General features: G+C 38.5%; 2 protein-coding genes across 2 annotated transcripts; both read right to left on the minus strand.

Annotated features, from left to right (window-relative positions):
• Positions 1-2,687: 2,687 nt before the first annotated feature.
• On the minus strand, positions 2,688-5,113 carry LOC147604626 (uncharacterized). Its single transcript, XM_086794976.1, has 7 exons — positions 4,993-5,113; positions 4,330-4,775; positions 4,096-4,237; positions 3,788-3,909; positions 3,422-3,484; positions 3,219-3,291; positions 2,688-3,113 (listed from the first exon to the last, which is right to left on the minus strand). Exons 2-7 carry the CDS (start codon positions 4,714-4,716, stop codon positions 3,049-3,051), a joined length of 852 nt encoding a protein of 283 aa, XP_086651102.1. The 5' UTR covers positions 4,717-4,775; positions 4,993-5,113; the 3' UTR covers positions 2,688-3,048.
• On the minus strand, positions 4,927-6,216 carry LOC147604627 (nuclear transport factor 2-like). The gene is made up of 3 exons (XM_086794990.1): positions 6,193-6,216; positions 5,945-6,091; positions 4,927-5,271 (listed from the first exon to the last, which is right to left on the minus strand). Exons 1-3 carry the CDS (start codon positions 6,214-6,216, stop codon positions 4,927-4,929), a joined length of 516 nt encoding a protein of 171 aa, XP_086651116.1.
• Between the last annotated feature and the right edge of the window lie 15,966 nt (positions 6,217-22,182).

Genomic DNA, 22,182 nt, shown 5'->3' on the forward strand with positions numbered 1-22,182 from the left:
TGGTAATTTTGTGGAAAAGATCTTTAATGGTCCTAGAGGATTCCATGAAGTCCTATTCTCATCCAAAGAAGTTTGAGATTTGGTTATGCATAAAGTCTTGTTATTTCTAGATGGACAGTTGGTGCATGTTATACTCTCACGCCCTATGGTAGAGTATAGAGATATGTTGCGCCAAGTATGCCCTATTTGGGTTGAGGTTGTAGACTTTCGATTAACTATTGGGAATTATTACCATTGGCCATGTGTACTATTGGGGAGGTGTTGGTGGAGCCCAGAATGTCGTTCAAGAATAAAAACAACGTTTGTATGCTATCGGATACTAGGAAGCCCTGACCTTGACAATTGAGGTTATGCGTGGATGGATTTAACCCTTTGTATTTCAAATTAAAGTGGGGATCGTTTGCAGGTCATTGCTTCCATTGTGGGGAGATCGGTCACTTCATTTCAGAGTGGCCATGGAAGGTGAATGCTCAACCACAACCGAATGTGTCCCAGGGTCCGACTCATAAGGATACATTAGCTCTTGTTTTGCAATCTAGTTTGAATATAGAGAAGGGCAAACAAGTAGAAAAACAAAATGAGCAAGTGGTAGATAGAGGTAAACAAGTTTTAGTAGATAAAGGTAAACAAATTTTGACAAATCTATACAGAAGATAGACCTTGGCTCATGGTGGCAAAGAGAGGTCCTCGCCAGACAGCTACTTCTAGTGGCAATAAAAATGTGGGTGTTGGTGATGGTACCTCTTCATCGTTTCATCCAAGTGCCACAAGATGGACTCGAGAGAAAGATAACCAAGGCAGGGTATCACACTGTCGGTATAATCTGAGACCTTGAGTTACTAATAAAATTCAGGTAAATTTTCCTCTTCTATTTGATAAAAAAGGGGCTATGGTCTGAGCGTCATGGGATAAGAAGTATATGGATGTCAAGTGGAGACAGGATACATCACCTAGTGATGCCCATACTTTAGGTGAGAAGGAACGGGTACAACAAATACTGTTGGATGCAAATTTTGTGGTCAAATTTATTAAAGAGCATCAGTTTACTTATGCTTTATTTCTTCATCATTCAAGTTTATGTCATGTGACCTTTTATGCTACTCAATTTGCCACCACTGCTTTTTGGGGTAGCTTGGGTTACACCTTCAGTGGGTTGGTCGGCAACATTTTGACTTCCTTTAGGGGATGTTCTTGGGAGAGAATATGGATTTCACTCCACTAGAAGAGGTGTGTCCCCTTCAACCTTTCAAAATGGAACCTAACATTAAAACCCCGAAAAAGAAAATTTTCTTTAAAAAAAAATGAGTACATAGTTCTCTTCTTCCTACCATCTTTGTATATTGTTGATTATTCCAAGTGATATAATATTTTATAGTTTCACAACAAGTGTATATTGATGTGCACATGGAAATACACATTGAGGTACATGGAAATACTATGTAAATATATACATAATAGAGAAGTATTTATATTAATAATATCAACCTTCTTGAACACAATTCTCACTTCTAGTTGTTGGGGTAAACACTTGATGATGTTTCTTATTTTTATTCCTAAAGGTTCTAGTTCCCTTATTTATTTCTCTAAAGCTTTTTTAGAAAAGTGTCCCTTTGCTTTGCTCCTATCTTCATGTTTATTGCTATAGTACAATTATTGTCTCTCTTGAATTGAAATATACCCATTACCATTAACCTATCAAATGCTATAGTACAATTCCATTTAGTTGGGTATTTAGTCTATCCATCTAGGGGTGGGTTTTCTCCAATTGAAATGATACCCATTAGCATTAACCTCTTCTCATATAGTAAGAGATTTGCATAATCCATTTTCAGGCTTCATGGCTCTTACTCAAACCACAAGATCTAGCAAGGGTATGGATGAGGTAAAACAAATAATATAGCATCTAAAAATCTCCCTATAAAAATAGATAGCTTTAGGTCTTTGAATCTCTTGCAAGTTTTCGAACTCATTGTCAAATGCTCTAGTTCCTCAATATTAGAGTTCTTATTGGTTCTCAGTGGACTTAAGATATTGGATGATTTTGAATCCTTTTTTTTCCCTTTGACTAGCTACATATCTGAGGTTCTTAAAAGCATGAAACTAGCATATGCCAACATGTATGCAATGGCAAGGCTCTCTGACTCTTATCAGAATCATGACAAGTAGCCATATAGTGTTTCTTGTGCACCCTGAGAGCTACCCACAATGAGGGCAGATTTATCCATAGCACTTTGGGATAACAAGGGCTTTAACGCTTGGTAGAACAAGGGCGTCGTCGCACATAAATATATTGTCGTCCACACAATGTGGCACATTGGTTAGTGTGTTTGCAAAATGTGGCAACTTAGAGGAATCTGCATGATCTTTCATAAGCTGCCCATATATAATGCAGTGGCATATTTTTTGTCATCAATTATAGTTACTTAGAGCATGACCCCATCATGAGAAAGTCCTGCATCTGGTTGAAAAGATGCAAGAGGAAAGTTTTTATGACACAATTGCATGGGTATGCTCTGCTAGATGCATGCAAGGTCTGTCACAAGCTGCCTACTTATTATGTAAAAGAATGAAAACAAACACCCACCACATCAATAAGGTCAATCCAGATTTGTGCTCAATACTACAGCAAGAAGAACTCTCTCTTTATAAAGTTTGCTTTATTGAACAAGCCACTAGAGACCCACATGTGAATCCTAAGCTAGACGCAGAATCGTGGCTTCGCCAAAAGGTAAAAATGCCTTTACTGATGGATCAATCCTGGATATCATGTGTAGTGCACCTCAACAAATAAGTAGGCTTTCTACTAATCACCTAGCAGGCCTTCCTTTAATATAATCTCTCTACATAACATACAGAGCTGGTGCTCCTAACTAGGCAATTAACTTCAGTGCTATAAGATGGCCATGTCCCATCTGATTTTCAGCAACTATCACTAGCCCTTTTCAATAGACATTGGTGCTTGCAGACCCACCACAGCTCCCCTTCTGCATCCACATGGTACAACATGGTACCAAGTTGCCCATCATCTCCAGTGGTGCCAATATGCGCTCATCTAACACGATCCTTGCCGTATGTCCTGTAGCTTAATCCGCCTTGATTTACCTGTCTGTTGCCTGCTGTTGTTAACAACCAAATCATGTTGCTGTAAGAGCATAACTCTCATCTTTATAAATGCATGGTTCATGACAATTATAGCATAAGAAGGCACATCAGCTCACCTTTTTGAGACAAGGGCAGACTCTTCTTCACCTCCACATACACGTTGCGCCCATCAATAGGAATCGGAGATGCCTACACAGAGAATGAATTAAGTGTAGGACAAAAGGCCTTGCAACATGATGGCTATGTGCACGTGTGCAGAAAACTGCATCTAAAATGGGTACCCATTTTTCTATGAGTTTATAAGGAATAAGTGTGAGACCTTGATTGCCTTCTCAGCAGAGCTCACATCCATGAACTCAATAAATGCAAAGCATACTCCAACCTGCATAGGAAAAGATTGTGTCTCTTTGTCATCTTTCATTGAACAGCACCCCTCATCTCATGCACATACATTTAAAAAAGCAACCAAAAAACCAATGAGGTGATAGGCTATAGCTCAAGCAGTGAAGGTGTTTGCCTAGGACCAAGAGGACCTGGGTTCAAAACCCCCCTTGGTGCTTCCTTGGCAGCAGTATCGCCTATGGGTGGATATATAAGCGCCTACGGATGGTGAAATTCGGTAACTATGGGAGGATCTTGGGCAAAAGGCCAGTTGAAAAAAAAAAGGCAACCAAAAAAACACCACCTGTTGATTTCGCAGGTTGACACCACGGGGATTCAATGGCCCAAATTTCTTGAACTCCTCCATTAATCGAATTAATGAGATGTTCAAAGGGAGGTTTTTGACATAGACAGAGCGGCTGACACCTGAAACTCATCAATATTGCAGCTTAAGTAACGAACATAAGCAGGGCCATATACTAAACTTCACATTCAACTTGGATTGTGTATACACATCATACAGTCCTTCAACCACATGCACACATTCAACTTGGATTGTGCATACACATCATATAGTCCTTCAACCACATGCACACATTCCAGAAAGTGTACCATCGAACTTGTCGGTGCCCTTTTGGCTCCTTCCATTGGATAAAAATGCATGTTGGTTAGCTTGAGCTGAAGCAGACTTATTCAAGGCTTTTTCAGCATTTGCAATAGAACTATCCATCACAACTTGACTTCTGGCATGAAGCTGAAAAACAAAGAGCAGATAATTTCAGACATTAGCATTAATTCTCCCAAATTGCCTCACCAAATAGCAAAAAAGAAAAAAAGATTACATACTATTGAGGCATAGGAATGCTTGGTTGCTTCTCCTCGCCTTTCTTCTGTTTTTCCGGAGGGAGCCTCTCGGGAGTTCCCTTGTGTAGGTGTGAGGACTGAATCTCCAGACTCAACTTCTTCAAGATTTGATGCTTCTTCTGTAGGGGACGCGACAACTCCATCGGCATTTCCTTCACGTGAAATTCCTTCTTCCTCATGTGTATGGGTAGAGTTGATCATGGCTAGATGATCTAGAGATGGTTGTAAATCCTCAACTTCATGTGCTGTAGGGCTGGAGTTACTTATGGTTCCATGTTCTACTACAGATGGTTGTGAATCATCAGGTCCTTCATGTTTGGATCTCAGATCATCATTGGCTTCATGTTGTAGACATGGTACTGTATCCATGGGGCCTGAAATGTCCCCTGCTTCATGCTCTAGCTGAGATGGTTGTAAATCATCTACTTCTGCAGCAAAAAACTTCATGTTAATCACCGACTGTATCCATGGGGCCTGAATTGTCCCCTGTTTCATGCTCTAGCTGAGACGGTTGTAAATCATCTACTTCATGTTAATGACCGACTCCAATACACATGCATATCTCATATCCATGCAAGATTAACCCAGAAAACCTCTAGCAAAAGATGGGCAATGACCTTGCCCTTGTATTGGGATGTGATCTACCATGATGCCATTTGCCATCTGCATGGGGACAATGGGCTCGAGGGAATGCACTTTGCCGTCAAGATACCGCAACATGTCATTATAAATAAAGTAGCCTCCCACCTCCTGTGGTGCCAAGAAGAAAGTTTGAACAAAGAGACGTTTCGGGCTGCCATTGTTGGAGAGAGACCCAACCACCATGGCAAGGACACTCCCATTTATCGACTCTTGTGAGTCAACAGTGTCGATCTCCACCAACAAATCTTTGTAGCCAAAGGACAGGATCTTTTGATGGATTTCCTGCATGCCAAAAGCCAATGCCAATCACTCACAGTAATAAACATGCATCAAAAAGATGTGCAGCAATGGGTGGGAATGCATGGATTCAATTGAAATCATGGTTCCAAGCAATTTCTCGATTAATGAATGCAGTGGGAATGCATGGATTAAAGCTGAATCATATGATGCAAAGCAGATTCTCAATCAATGTATGGAAAATTATGGAAAGATTAAAGCAGAAGCTGCATATTTATGAAGGTGTGTATAATAGAGTGATAATTTGAATAGAATCCATGATTATGGAAAGATTAAAGCAGAAACTGCATATTATATGAAGGTGTGTTAGAATCCATGATTATGGAAAGATTAGAGCAGAAACTGCATATTTATGAAGGTGTGTATAATACAGTGATAATTAGAATAGAATACATGATTATGGAAACATTAAAGCAGAAACTGCATATTTATGAAGGTGTGTATAATTATAGAGTGATAATTAGAATAGAATACATGATTATGGAAAGATTAAAGCAGAAACTGCATATTATATGAAGGTGTGTTGGATTCCAGGAATATGGAAAGATCAAAGCAGAAACTGCATATTTATGAAGTGTATAATAGAGTGATAAATGGAATAGAATCCATGATTATGGAAAGATTAAGGTGTGTATAATAGGGTGAAGATTAGACTTACAGTTTGCGAGATAGCCAAAGAGGCAGCCCCGTTGGGGCCCGGTTCTGCGCGGGAGAGGGTGCTGCTGGGATGAGTGTAGAGCTGAAAAGCTTGCTCAGGCGATTCGCGGAGTACATTGAAATACGCTTTCACAAAAGTCTGCGCAACCTGCAGGTAAAAATCTGTCTCTTAAACACGATCAGATTAATGAAAGTAAGCTAACTTCATGATCTAAGCAGCGCAGATTGGATGCTTGATAAAATTCTTGCCACTGCAGCTGCAGGATTAGGCATCGGATTAATTCCTGCAACACGAGATTAATGCGTGCGTGCGTGCATGCATGGACGTGCAGATGTTTCGAGATATAAAGATTTGCATGGTTTTGATTATTGCTCTCGTTAGCTCTTGACCTTCCATTGCAAGTCGATTGATTTTCGATTTATATAATGAAGAAAATCCACCATCTTTTGCTTTTAAAATAATAATAATAATAAAGGGCAAGTTTGAAATTAACAGGAAATGGATATTTACACTAGGGTCGTGTATACAACTCACACCCTTGTGTATACAACTCTCACACACCATCGTCGGCAATTAGTACAAGCGTGCACATCCACCATCGTCAACGCGAGGATCGAACCCACAGCCTATGGGATAATGGACATTTATACCCGGCTTGTGTATGCAGCTCACGCACACCACTATCGGCAATTAGTACAAGAATGCAAATCCACTATAGTTAGTGAGGATCGAACTCACAACCTTCATGACCTATGGGATAGCACTCGTCCTCAGTTACTTCCGTGGTTGCAATTTTCTTTTTTCTTTCTTGTTAGTGTGCATAGTAACACAATGCTCCTAAATGGGTCCTTTTATAGTCTACTATTAATTAATTGAGTTGTGGACCAATCCTAAGGTTTCACCTTAGGATAGTTTTCATTAGCAAAACCACTTTGTTACAATGAAACATGAGGGAGATTAATGGAATTCAAACCCAAGTAATGGCATTGGAACCTATGAGCTCTACCACTCCACCATGCTTACCTGTTGACTTTGGTTTGAAAAAAGGAACACATACTTTTACAAGCAACACCATAAGGGATGTGCCTTTTCTGAAGCACATGTGCACCAATGTTCCAAAAAAACCCAAGTTTAGTGTAGTTTGCACCTGCAAATACCTTCAAACTTAAAACTTGAAGGTACAAATACCTCCAGATTTTGAGAAGGTATAGAACAAAAACCTTCAGATTTCAAAATTTTCCTTTATAAATAATTTCACAAATTTTAGATAAAGGTATACCACTTTTTGGGAAAATACTTTTTTTGGAACAATCATGTGCACCTTATTTTTAGCATGTAGGAGGTTGGCCTTAACTTTTTCAGAAGTGATAGTCATTTTCATCAATTGTTAGACTTAGTCTATGACATGGTGGCCCTTACCTCCCCTGCTACCTATAGCTACCAATTGTTAGACTTAGTCTAGGACATGGTGGCCCTTACCTCCCTAACCACAGCTACCTACCAATCCTTAGCTAGTCATATGCAGATGTCAACAAGATTTGAATTAACAAACATTTAATATAAAATAAATTTGATGTTCCAATAACATTATTTCAAGATACTAATTTAATGTTTTTTCATATTAGAGATTTTATCACTTTACAAACAAAGTAACCAATTCATTCATCGGGATTTGAGAAACTACAACATGCTATAATAAGCTAGGTATGTATTACATTGATAAATGTATCTAAGGAGCACTCCATTGGTGGTATGCCATGTAAGCGTAGAATCTAGGAAGGACCTCCATCCACCCTTCCTAACTTGTGTTGACATGATCCATATCTAGAAAGGGCTTTACACATAGACCAAAAGGCAGGATAGGATGTGTCCCATTACACAGAGGAATTTCACCACATGCTTCCCAAGGCTAAGATAGAAGATAGTGAACAAATGCTTACCATCAAATACACTGGTGGACTTCTTCCCCATTTTTAGTGAGAAGTAAACCTCTTCAGTACCAAAACATTAGGAGAAGCTTTTTTTATGGCAGATAAGATAGAAAGAAAGTTCTCACAAAAGCCTTACAAACCACCTATAATTGCTATACAATAGGACTTACATACAATAGGACTATACATGATGCTATACAGTAGAACTATACATATAGTACAGAACCCAAGGCCCATTCCACAAGGGAATGGCTGCCTCTGAATGAATATGCCAAACTGAAGAAGAAAACTCAGTGTAAGTTGTCTGACAAGTTTGGTCACACAAAGAAAGATTGTAGATCAAAAGGAAGGGCCAAAACATACACATCTGCTGAGGAAACAAAAGGAAGAAACTACAACAAAAAGAGGGGTTAGCGACGGTCATAGTGTGGCTCTTATAAAAGGATCTAGAAAAGTGTTGGGGTGTAAGCACCGCTATAAACGTCGCTATTTTTTTGACACTATAATTGCCCGCTATATCCCACGTTATAACCACTGCTATATCCCGCGCTATTTTCGATGGTCAATGACGCTGTCAAAAACATCAATGTTGCTATTTTCGCCGCTCAGCGGCATTATTAAAAACTTTAGCGTCGTTATTTGCACTGCTTAGTGGCACTGATAAAAAAACCAGCATCGCTGATAAAAAATGTTAGCGTCACTATTTTCGCCGCTTAGCGGCGCTGTTAAAAAAAGTTTTGGGGTAGATTGGGACCCCAAAATTTTTAGAACTATTCTCAATGGCCCCAATTTTCCAAAAAAAAAATTCAATATATTGAGAATAGTTCTAATTTGTACAAACAGACATATCGACATATTAAAATACAAAATGAAACATAGTAAATCCCAAAATCTTAATTGTATTAAATCCCAAACACCATAAAATCCAAAATACCATAGCAGGCGAGTTACATTGAGTATGAAGTTACACAACATTAAACACAATAGGCCGGTCTCTACTCATCCTTCTCCTCCTCCTCCTCCTCCTCATCATCATCCTCCTTGCTCGCCTCGCCTATTTCCTCTTCATCATCTTCTTGTATCACACAAGATCAAGTAATGTTAAAACACAAACTAGATAAATTTCTAAAAGCTTATAAAACCAAAATAATATAAACTTACAGAAGGCATAAAGCTCTTCATAGTTCAATGCAACACCTTGCTCCGCAACCATTCAAATGTTGCGGAGATCCCATTGCGAAGGAAAGTCGTACTCCTCACACGAGAAGGAGAACGGCCCACCACATTGTCCTACATTAAACACACATTTAAAAAAGAACAATTTATATAAGATTTAATTCTTTGGAAACCAAAGTTTTGAATATAAAATGTTAAGAGTTCAAATACTTACAAACTGAGCAAGGAAAGGTGGCCTTCCACCTGATCCAAGATGAGAAGCCCCTCTTTTGTGCATGCGTACTCGGGCTGCTTCTCTTTGTTGCTTGAATAGATTGGGATTTTCCCAATACGTCTTTTTGGCCTTCTTCTAATTCTTTTCTGATCCTCTTGGTAGCTTGACGCAACCACACTTGATGGCCTTGGCAATTAATGATTTCATGTGACTTACATGACCCCTCATACGATCCAGCATCTTAAGGTCATTGAATCATAAGTTAGGGCCGTGGGGTGGCACATGAAACTCTGTCTTCAATACTTGCAGAATGTATTGCTTCTTTGCGTTGCTTCTTTGCGTTGTCTTCCAATCAGTGCCCCAAATGTTTCTGGACTCAAGATTTACAAGGTGATGCATGCGTGCTATGACATGTTTCCCCTTGCTATCCTCGATGATCGACCCATCTGTCCTCCTCACACGGTAAGGAAGCGTCGTTGGGTCAAAGGCATTTGGATCCACCACCTGCTGTGTAGCCTATATCCTCTGCTAATGGTGAATTGGAAGCAGATCTATTAATGCCCCCAAAACAACCCCCGCATCCTCCCCCACTAGAACGACGATCCCCACTAGCACGACGAGAAGAGGCAGACCTCCTATCTAACAAGGTCGTGGACTAGGTGCTAGTGAAGAGAGTGGAGTGGCCTGGTCGCAACCTCCACGTGAAGTCCTAGCACCTAGATGTGGACTAGATCCTCCAGTTAGAGTGGACATGGGTATAGGAGTACGTAACCCAGGAGTAGAAGCACCCATCGGTGTAGGGTTAACTATGGAAGGAAGCGAGGGTGGAGCAAAAATGTTCCACACACTCTTTCTCCCATACCGATGCCACAGACTAGTGGCCAACTGGGAGAGACGCTCCATATCTAGATCATCAGCAATTGGACATTGAACGACGGCGTGTTGGGCTTCTCAAATCGGGATCATCCCCCCACATGTCTACATTATAAAAATGAGGCATGCTCAAACTTAAATAACACAAGAATGCATTAGAACTCTTATACCTTATGCATGCTCAAACTTATAACTCTTATACTACTCATGTGATATTAGAACTTTATTGAGACCTTCTAGAATTGTGAGATCCCACTGTCCCCTCCGCACACCGGATTCTCGGTAGCTGGCAGCGGAAGCAGCTCCCTCATGCGTGGGGCAGGGTTTCCCACTCGGGGCCTTGCCCTCGAATGTCAAGGCACGAGACTAAGCTGGTGGTCTTTCCGAAATTCAAAATCGGAAAAATTTTCCATGCCCAAAAAACGGGGACGATTCCACCATTTTTTTGAATTTCTTAACGAATTTTTCTAATAACGAGGTCAAGATACTAAACTAACCTTCATTTGATTAAACCAGATAGAAGGAAAACTATTACAGACATCTTGAAGGAATCAACACTTTTTTACTAATTGAATCAGGCACAGCCCTTGATCTATTCATTTGAGAAGTCTTCAGGTTATTATTTAACTATTCAAGTTCTAAGCATATTCCTATTAGTCAATTTTATTATTAAAACTCTACTGATTCCAGCCTTGATTCTAGCCTAACCCCATCCGGCCCATGGGTTAGCCACCAACCACTAGAATTGGTACAACCAGACAAGTACTCACCTACCCATAATTGAATGCCTTTCTTAACTTTTGCTTTAGAATACAGATACGCACACACTCCTCTTTAAACATTAACTTATAAAACAATCCATTAACAAACAATTATTGGTTATTACAGATGTCATAACTCAAAATTTCCATCCAATTCCTTGTTTCTCAAAAACAGGTATCACTCTGGACTCTCCGTTGAGACCAGCTGGTCAGCAACGAGATCTAGTAATAGATTACAATAAACATTGGTCCATCATATAATATATATCTTCCACGACATACGCATCGGTGTCCTAAGCACTGCGAGCCCGTGCATCGCTTGGTCAGAACCCTCTAGGATCCTCCTTAGGTGTCTTGGCACTTCACTCAGGGACCGCTTCGTCGGCCCTCATCCATCGTACACTGGAAACACACCATTTTTCACCATACCAAGGTTGGTCAAGACTTGGGCAGGTTTTTGCCGCGTGAGCCTACCTTTGAACACTCCCCCGCCAGCTGTTGTAACTGAACTTTCCCTTAGAAAAACACATATAGCAAATGCTCCCTCCAGCATTCTGGCGTAAGACAGTCCTTTAAGAAAACAGGGTTTCTATGCAAGTTTTCATTTTTGATTTTCTTTTGAATATAATGAGTATATCTTAAATCCGTGTTCTAATACTTCTAGATCGTAGGTCTGAATTCCAACAGAATTTCATGAATTCTGCAACCTTGATCCTCAGATCCGAATCAAGGGTCTTAACTTGATTTCAAATTCGGTGGATGATTTGAGTGAATTTTCGTGAATTGGTCACATCATCTTTTCTTGAAACTGGTCACATCATCTTTTCTTGAGTGAATTTTCGTGAACTGGTCACATCATCTTTTCTTGAAACTGACAAAGGAGTTATGTCTGATTCAGGGTTTGAGTCTGGAAAGATTCTCCCTGAACTATCTTTCTCGAAGGGTAATATTTCAATTACTACTTTACTGAATTTCATTCATTAAGTTTTTGCTTAACTGAATTCAAAACTAATCACGAATTCCTATGAGGAATAAATTAATCATTTATCTAAAATTCCGACTTCGATAGTTTTTCTGAGTTTTCTCATTACCATCCTAGAGAATATGAAACGGTAGAATTTTCTCTCACAGAGTATTTACTTATGCATTTACCAATATTCATGGGATTTAAACATAGGATTAAAGAGAACTCTTATTTTGATATAAAATTCTGTATGCATCTATTTATGCATAAAATCTAACTTCTATGGAAATAATACTTTTATATAAAAGAAAATCCTTTTATGCATCTATTTATGCATAAAAATCAATTTTGATGAAAGTAACACTTTTATAATAAAAGAAAATTCTTTTATGCATCTATTTATGCATAAAAATCAATTTTGATGAAAGATACACTTTTATAATTAATTTTTTTTATGCATCTATTTATGCATAAAAATCAATTTTGATGAAAGTAACACTTTTATAATAAAAAATTTCTTTTATGCATCTATTTTATGCATAAAAATCAATTTTGATGAAAGTAACACTATTATAAAAAAAATGCTTTTATGCATAAAAATCAATTTTGATAAAAGTAACACTTTTATAATAAAAACATTCTTTTATGCATCAAAATCATTTTTGATGAAAGTAACACTTTTATAATTAAAAAAAATCTTTTATGCATAAAAATCAATTTTGATGAAAGTAACACTTCTAGAATTAAAAAAAAAATCTCCAGTATGCATCTTTCTATGCATAGAAATTAATTCTAATGGAAATAACACTTTTATAATAAAAGTATTTCTAATATGCATTTTTCTATGCATAGAATAAAAATAACACTTTTAGAATACACAAACGGTGGGGATTACTCTTTTTGAATAATAAAAGATAAAAATTATTTCACAAAATTTAGAAAATTTTGCCATAACCTCCTTTGTACGGCTGACCATTTTTTATTTTTTATTTTTCATTCTCAAGTTACTTAGAAATTATCCCAAATGGTTTAAAGCATTCTAAACTAATCAAATTCCACTTTTTAAAGAGAAACAATATGAAAAGTTTAATTCTAATAATTTGATTACATATCTAGGATAAAGAAAGGCTGAATTCAAGAATGAAGAGGGGGGGAAAGCCTTTCCAACAAGGCATAACATCATTTTTCATTTTAAAGAAAACAAAAATTAGAAAACCATTAAATAGAATAAAGAAAAAGTAGGATTTCTAGCTTACATGAATTTTTGTGAGCTTTCTTTTGGCTTGATGGTTTGAGGGATCTACTCTTGTTTGCAACAAGAGTGGCCACCAATTCTTTTGAAGAGATTCACTGTTTTTGGCTCTAGGGAGGAGTAGAGTAATGTTGCGTAAAACACTATTAAGCTTCTACAAAGGGGAAGGCTTCTATTTATAGGAAAAAGTGAGCTTCTAACCAAGCAAACTGATTCTAGAATTTTCCAAATCAGTTTGGTCAATTTTTGACCATTTTTGGGTCAGTTTAGTTCACTTTTTGGATCTAGTTTTGAATTAGAAGAGAGGAGAGATGAAATATCTAATTTTATTGATTAAAATTCAAAAGCAATGATGGGAGGAACGTGCCTACTTCATGAGGGGGAATCCCCACTCTGAGGTGTCAAAAAATCTTTTTTTTTGTATTTCCTTTGGTCCTTAGTCCACACTCTTCATCTTATGTGAGTATTTACTCATTTTTGGGGGGATTTTCTTTATTTCTTCAATTTATCTCCTCCTCCCTACATTTGGATTAATCAAATTGGCCGCTCAGAACCTTAATCTAAAATTTCCAAAAAATATGGACTCTTAGGATAAGGCCTTTTGAACAGATTATAATTTATTTCTAATGCACCTTCTGAAAATCTTTTTGAACTTCTGTTTTGGGGAAATTTATTGTAATAAGAAGAGATATTTTTCCATCCAAAAATATCTAAAAATTGAATAATCTCTCTCTAGAATATTTTCTCTCTCTAAGTCAAAATAGGTAGAAACAAGATCTTTTATTATTTTGAAGAGGGGATTGATTACAAGGGAAGATACTGGACATCTTGAGGGGCTGGGGAGGAATCTTACATTCTCTCCCACTTGAAAAACGTGAGATGTCCTCATCTCGCAAAAACCGCAAAAACTGGCGGTAATCCCGCAACAATTTGGCTTCTTTCTCCCAAGTGGCATCTTCAAAAAGGATAGAACTTCCATTTGGCCAATAATTCTCTCAGAATTTTGTTCCTCCTGAGAACCTTTTCTCGAACATCAAGGATTTCTTCAGGTTGGAGTTCCATCTGCCCTTGGGTTGAAGAAGTTAAGATTTCATCAATCAAGCACATGATTCGGGCTTGGTACATACTTTTTAAGAAGGTTGACATGAAATACATTATGTACTTTGAGATGAGGAGGCAGAAGAAGTTCATAGGCTAAGTCACCTACTTTCTTTGTAATCAGATATGGCCCACAATATCTGGGGGATAACTTCTTGTACTTCCCAAGAGATAGAGAACTTCTTTTGGGGCGTACTCAAATGAACACCATATTTGCTTCTTCGAATTTTATGTCTGTCCTCTTACTATTTCTGTCTATCTTGGGCAGCTTTTATATCTTTGCAAATTGACTGCATCTGCTGCTCCATGTCATCAAGCATCTGTCTAGACATCTCGACCCTAATCAATGGGTCAGGCCAAGTTAATGGAGTTAAGCAATCTTGTCCATACAGAGCTTTGAAAGGGCTTATCCCAATACTTCGGAGATAAGAAGCATTGTAGGCAAACTTGACTAGGTGCAGATAACTTAGCCACTTCTTGGGTTCCTTGCCCCACAGCATGACCGAAGTATATCTTTGATTACTTATTTGATCGTCCGTCTCTCGAGGTGGTAAGCTGTGCTGCGATCCAAGAAAGTTCCTACTGCTTCGAAAAATGCAGTCCAAAATCTTGACGTGAATTTGGGGTCCCGATCACTTACTTTTCTTTTGGGTAGGCCATGCAATCTGAAGATTTCCTTGAGGAACGTTGTGGCCACATCCACTACAGTAGTGTAGGTTTCTTTTACTGGAATCAGATGGGTAACTTTGGTTAGTCTATCAACTACCAGGAAGATGGAGTTGTAACCTGATTGCACTAAAGGTAATCCAGTAATAAAATCCATACTCATGCATTCCCACTTCATCTGGGGGATGTCTAATGGATGTAACTTCCTAGGCATTTTTACTCTCTCGGCCTTAACTTTCTGACATGTCAGACACATTGACGTACATGATTAAGTACATCCTTTTTTAGTCCATGCCAAAAGAAACTCTTCTTCACAGACATGTAGGTTTTGATGAAACCTGGATGTCCTGCAATAAGGTTGTCATGGGCTTCATTCAGAATTTGACCCTTAGTTCCCTCATCATTGTTGGGAATGCATAGCTTGAGACAATTATAATACATAATTCCATCATCCAGGGTGTACCCTTGAACTTGGTTCAACTCTTGTGGAGTTTTGCTTTCCTGCATAAGTAGGGTAGCAATAGGGCCAAAGAATCTATCCTGCATGATCTCTTGCTTCAATAATCAAAGGATTTGACACTACAGTAATTGCAAGGAGGCTTTTCTGTTGAGGGCATCTGCTACCACATTTTATTTGCCTGGGTGGTACTTGATTTCAAAATCAAATTCTTACAGGGTCTGCATCCACCTTCTTTGGCGCATGTTGAGATCCTTCTGAGTGAAGATCCACTTTAAGCTCTGATGAACTTTCATCAAAGTGAATCTTTGACCCAGTAGGTAATGTCTCCACAACTTCACGGCATATACTATTGAAAGTAGTTCCAATTCATGGACAGCATAATTCCTCTCATGCGTTCTGAGTTTTCGGGATTCATAGGCCACTACATGACCTTCCTGCATGAGTGCACCTCCCAGGGCAAAACCAATGGCATCAGCTACCTTAAAGGGTAGAGAGAAGTCTGGCAACTTCAGAACGGGATTGGTTACCAAGGCGGATCTTTAACTTATCAAAAGCACTCTCGCACCTGGCAGACCATTGAAACGGGGTGTTCTTCTTGAGAAGATTAGTCAGGGGGGAAGCTATGAAAGCATACTTTGCTATAAAAACTCTATACCAGTCAGTCAATCCCAAGAATCCCCTGACTTCACTATTTTTGGTTCAGGCCAATCTATGACCGCTTGGAATTTTACAGAATCTGGAGAAATTTCATCTTTGGATACCAGAAAGCCCAAGTATTCAACATGGTTGGGCAGCAAATAAAGTGCATTTGCTCTTTTTTGCAAAGAGTTGTTGCTTCCTTGAATCTCAAGAACTTTTCTGACATGAGCTTCATGGTTAGCTGCATTCTTTGAGTAAATCATAATATCATCAAAGAAAACAAGAACAAAATCATCCAAGTATTCTCTGAGAATGTCTTGCATTAGGCGATGGAATGTAGCTTGGGCATTTGTCAATCCAAATGGCATGACAGTGAATTCATAATGCCCATATCGAGTATTGATGGCTGTCTTCAGGATATCTTGCTCATTAACCCTGATCTGATAATACCTTGATTTGAGATCTATCTTTGTGAAGATGTGGGCTCCACTTAGCCTGTCGAGAAGCTCATCACATTAGGGAAAAACGGAGCTCATTTTGGAGCCCTGTAAGAAATTCACTATTTTTCGATTTATTTCTCTCCTAAAAGATCTCAAAAATAATAAAATATGGAAACGTGGCTCAGAACTGTCAGTAAGGACCACTGAACTGTCAGTTCAGAAAAGAATAAGATAATCTTTTGTCTAACTAACACGATTTTGCATTAAATATCTCCTTAATTTTTTTGTTTCTCGAAGATTTCGCATCTCTTTTGACGACGTGTGCAGGCCTCTCATAAAGAATCCATCATTGAACTTAATGATTGTATGGATACCGCCACACCTCCACAATTCATGTTACAAAAAGACTATGAGATTGACAAGCCAACTTTGCAACCTCAGAAGCATAAAAATGGCCGATACTAGTGAGTTACAATCTCAGAAGAAGCGATTATGTCATCTTCACATCGACTTAGAAGAACAATATGCTCCAGCACAAAAAAGACGAAAGGATACGGTGCTAAATGCTCAACAACGGGAAAATATGAGAAGAGAAGGGCTCCAACATATTGACTTATGGTGTGATGGAAGTATATATCCGAAATGTCTAGTACAAAACTCTACACCTCCATTTGTCAATCCAACCACACTATTGAGGTTTGCGGGCGATGGACAAAATGGACTTCTTGGTTATATTTCAACACAGTCTGCATTTGCAGAAACATATAAAACAATGTACCTACAAGAAAAGGGAGCCAGGATTCAAGAGATAGCTATTCGTGCAAAATTGGAGTAGCAGTTGCAGAATGAAATTGAGGAGCATTCAAAGAGTAAAAAAGAGTTAACAAGATCAAGAAGGAAGAGAACCATGCTTGGAGACAGACAACGAAGTAGGAAGATTAAAAACATTGCAAATTTGAAGGCTGGGACTGGTGGATGCAAGCGAAGAATTCAGGAAGCAAGGTTAGTTTGCAATTTTTTATTTTTTAAACTCAAAAATGCTCTCAAATGACTATATCTATTTTGTCCATTAATGCAAAACAGGATTGGAAGTGTTGAATAATATAGGCATATTGTGTTGTTACTATATTGTTACTATAGGAAATTATTGGAGCCTGCAAAAGAAAATATGGATCCCAATCTTCTTCCAGTTAAACAAATGAAAGGATTGCTTTCTTGTGGTGTAGCAAAAGGTTTGATTGAAGAAAAAAAATATAAAACAATCAAACGCAATGTTGTAGAGGACTTTATATCGAATAATCAAGTTGATGGTACTACAATCCAAGAGGCTCTTGATGTTAGTGGAGTTAGCAGGAAGGGATATAGTTCGATTTTCCATGCGATATCCTCAACTTTGAGAGATCAAAGGATTAAACGAGTTTTACTGCCAAATCCAGCAACAGTGTGGAAGATAAGAGGTCATTTGAATGAAAGTATAGATGAGTTTATTGGACCATATATCCATATTGAAGAAATATTTCATGGTGCTAAAGGAACCACTCATGTGTATGACCCTTGGAACAATATATTTGTAGATCTACAACAACTTCAAAGAAGAATGGTCGAGTTTTATGGAATAACATTTGAAGAGTGCAAAGGCATTTTGAAATTTGTTATCAAACTAGATGAGTGTGAGGTTGTAAAGGAAAAGAAAATGGAAAGGATTACTATCACATTGATGAATGGAGCACTTGATACATCATTGAATGAAGCGAGTTTGAAGTATTTTAGTGTGTAGTCGGAGAAACACATATGGTGGTTGGGCTCATTCCAAGTATGATCATTTTTTATTTCGTACTTGATTTTAGTCAATGTTTTCAAATCTTTTATAGTAAGACTTTTGTTTTGTATAATCACAGGTAAAGACAAAAGACCATGAAACACTAGATTGGGTGTTTCATCACACGGAAATACCAAGAATAATTAAAAGACAAGTGCAAGGAGAGAATCTCCATGTTGCAGGAAAAGGTGATTTTCAAGTAGAGTGGCATATGGCGGGGGATCTTAAAACACTTAAGTGCATGTATAACGTTAGTAAAGGAGGTAACTCAAAGTCTCCTTGTCTTTACTGCAAAGAATCAGCGCAAGTAATGGATTCCAAATGGTGGAAGAGAGCACCTAATAGAGATAAAGTTGACCCTGACTTCAAGGCCATTCTTGACATTCCACTATGTAATGTTCACATATGCACATTGCATGCTCTATGTCGAATTATTGAGAAATTGGTATTTTTGTATATTGGATTTGCTTGGAAACTCCGTCCCAAAAGAAATAGAAAGGATGCTCTTCATGCATTGGAAAAAGTGTTATCCGATATAGGTCTGCATGGAGGTGATGTTCATATCACAAAGGATTTTAAAAAGTCTACCAATGGTAAGGAGGTACCAATCAAGCCCTCTATTGGTGGTGTTAAGGCAAGAAGATTCTTGTCTCGACCCAAACACAATAGTAAGCAAGTAAGGCAAGGTAGAACAGTTTCAAGGATTAGTTATGGATTGTGGAAGCAAGTCCATAATGCCGTGAAAGATCATGAGGCAGATGGGGAAGCACGAAATGTGAAGGCAGAGGTGTGGAGGTCTCTTGATCAACTCTTCATGTTCTGTGACAATGTAAAATGGACAAAGAGTGATTACAAGAACTTTGAAGAGGCAATAAAACATTTTGGGAAGTCAATGAAAGACACATGGACAGCCTGCAATATAACTCACTACATGGTAAAGTGATGTCTTCTTCTTTTACTTAAGTGTGATCCTCTTTTCTTTTATAACTTACTATGCATTCTTATGTCTTTGTGAAAACAGCATATCATCTACAACCACCTTCCCTATTTTGTCAAAAAGTATGGATGCCCAGCAATTTGGTCTACCCAAGGCATGGAGAAGTCTCACTACATGGCACGTAATGCATTTTTCAGACACACACAACACTATGGAGGGAGTCAAAAGGCAAATAGTCTGAAGGAAGTCTTCCAATGGTTTTACCGAGGCATTCTACAAAGGCTGCATGCTAAAAGAAAAGTTGCTAGTTCCAAAGTCAAGCTTGCTTTTATTCTAGCCCAAAAGCAAAGACGAAGACAAACTTTGGACAATTCAATGGCAGCAGAGAGATATAGAGAGTGGAGGGATTCGACGATATTTAGAAACCATAAATGGACAAGTAAACATGAATAGCAGTTTGTAACTTATTGGTGTTATGTCCACATGTTTTCAAACTCAATCAATAGATTTTTATTCTGTGGAACAAGTGACTCTTGGTGTAATGCCTATATGTTTTGAGACTCCATCAAAAGTATTTCTTTTGTGAAACATGTGATCTATATTAACAAGCATCAATACATCCATATATTAACACACAAAAAATTCAATCAATACTACTTAATTATGCTAGACATACTGTTGATCCTTACCAATAAAGTACTGAGTGTCAAACACTTTTAGAAGCTTTTGAGTGTGGGAAGAGTACTGAAGTGTCGTACGGTGATAGGACAAATGCAAAAGGGTACTGATCGTCCGTACGGACAAGGAACTGATGAGGATCAAAGACTTTGTACAAATCAGTTCAACTTCAACATAATGTTTGTGCTATATTTGATGACTAAATCCTATTACTCCCAAGGCTTGCGAGTCGGAACTCTCTTTTTGAACTTGATTGGACTCTTTTTCTTCCTTATTGGCTTGATGTCGACTTTCTGTTTATCAATGCTTGCCTCTGTTCCTTGTCTGAGAGGGGTATCCTTGTCTTCAGCTATCTCCACGTGTTCTTCTTCTTGGATTGTGTGGCCTGATGCAATCATGGGTGGCTCTCAAAACCTTATGAGCTTGTGTTTTCCATAGCCCTCTAGACATTTGGACTCCTTAACACCACATGCTAATGCATAAGAAGTGTAAGACAAAAAGTAAGAGGCCCTAGAGGCCTGCTTATTCACATAATCCCCAAATATATCTATGGCGGACAACCTCTCTATTAAAATGATCTTTTCCTTTTGCCATGGAAGATCATGTCCACCTAAAACCCTAGACAAACATTTAAAGAAGTAAACAATGGCTTCTCCATTGTTGCTCAACTGCCTATGGTAAATCAAGATCTTAGCACTGCCTAGATCATGAATATAATGAGCTAGGCTTGACATTTTGCCAAACCCAGCCGGCCTGCTTCCACTTGATCTCTAGAGGAATGTGTCATCCTCAATTTGTAGCTGCCATGTATCAAAAGATTGTAGAGAGACAATGATACATAACTACAAAACATTTAAACACAAGATAAAGTATTTGATTTGAAGTAATAATATCATACCCTCTCATTTTCATCAGCAAAACAAGAAGTTCATCTTTCCAAAGATTTATTCCTCTCCCCTCCAGTCCAGCCTCTTCTTTAAGTTTTTCCTTATGAAGTGATGAGAGATTCATAGCTTCTTGGGTGAGCTGGAAGGCAGCTTCATCTGGCTCTTGGAAACTTTCAGCCTCTTTGAAACAAATAGTAAGGGTCTCTGCAGGATCAAAAGTTGTTTCCAAAGCTAGCAGTGAATGGTCATCCTCTATGCCAACCTCCTTGTCAAGCCTTGAAGCCTGGGCAATAAGGGAAATGGCATAGTCCTCCCTCAAATTGAACATACACTCTATATCATGGAGGAAAACATAATCTTTACCACCAATCAAGACACCTGGAAGCATGGGCACTGCATAGTTGCTCTCTGAACATCAAAATCTTCAACTGGCTGTGCTGCCCTAAGAGTTTCAGTCCTCAGTTGAACAAGGTTAAGAGCAGCCACTTGCAGCCCCTCATCCTCGAGGTTGATATCTTCTTCCTGCTCTGCCATATCTGTTGCCATAGGAATATCCTCTTTTACCTCCGCTATAGATATATCTTCTTCTTCAGTCTCCTGCCCTTGCTCTTCTAGAGATTGCTGTTGAAAGACAATGTACATAAGGAATGCCATGTTTTCCTCAAGCACTCTACACTTTCTCGTGTGCAAGTTACAGCTGAATTTATATTCCTCAGGAGGCAGGCTGTCAAACCTTCTATTCACATGGTACCTCAGCTTGTCAATGGAGACAATATGATTTAAATGCACAAAAACCTTTTCACCTTCCACAATCCTTCTTGCCTCTGTCAGTTGTTTGAAGGTATCCCAATGGTCTGAAAGGAAATCTCTGTGATGGTCCAAAAGAGAGCTCATAGTGAACTCCCTGTTGAAAATACTGTGGTATATGTGGAAGTTCCTCTGAGCCTTGCACTTGTGAAGAAAGTCAAATAGGAGCAAATCTGGAGATTTGTCCTCTTCTGGTTCCCTTTGTTTTGAAAGGGAAGACTCACCTTTCTGCTCTAGTCTCTTGCTTTTGCCTGAACCAAAATTTATATAACATGAATTCTATATGCTCACATATGCAATCAGATAATGTATAGGATATCACCAAACAACTCTCTTCATAAGCACACATGAATCACCTGGTGATTGCTGTGGTCTGAGTATAGCAGCAGAAAAGTCCAGCTTTCTCTTGAAAGGAGGGGCCTGAGGATCAACTATTCCAAAGCAAAAACCTTTCTCATCATCAAGAAAGACATCCCCATGGACATAGAAAGCAAAACAATGAGGAAACAGTAAAAACCAAAAGGGACACAAGAATTTGCAACAAAACGCGATGCAGATCCATTTGAAAAATGTCAAGTGCTCTCCTCGCATTTTGTTGCAAATTCTAAATTTCTATTGACATCCATTTCCAATCAA

This window comes from Cibotium barometz, chromosome 61 (genome assembly GCF_041138505.1).
Source record: "Cibotium barometz isolate CiBa-2024 chromosome 61, ASM4113850v1, whole genome shotgun sequence".
Classification (NCBI taxonomy): Eukaryota; Viridiplantae; Streptophyta; class Polypodiopsida; order Cyatheales; family Cibotiaceae; genus Cibotium; species Cibotium barometz.

Bases quoted from the DNA above. Each gene is read 5' to 3' on its own strand.
- LOC147604626 (XM_086794976.1), bottom strand. From the start codon at position 4,716: ATGGATACAGTACCATGTCTACAACATGAAGCCAATGATGATCTGAGA. The intron at 3,910-4,095 runs GTACACTTTCTG...GATGAGTTTCAG, and splicing joins GGGCACCGACAAGTTCGATG to GTGTCAGCCGCTCTGTCTAT. The intron at 3,485-3,787 runs GTGGTGTTTTTT...TTTCCTATGCAG, and splicing joins TCAACCTGCGAAATCAACAG to GTTGGAGTATGCTTTGCATT.
- LOC147604627 (XM_086794990.1), bottom strand. From the start codon at position 6,216: ATGCCTAATCCTGCAGCTGCAGTG. The intron at 6,092-6,192 runs GCAAGAATTTTA...TTTTACCTGCAG, and splicing joins CTAATCCTGCAGCTGCAGTG to GTTGCGCAGACTTTTGTGAA. The intron at 5,272-5,944 runs GTAAGTCTAATC...TTTGGCATGCAG, and splicing joins CTTTGGCTATCTCGCAAACT to GAAATCCATCAAAAGATCCT.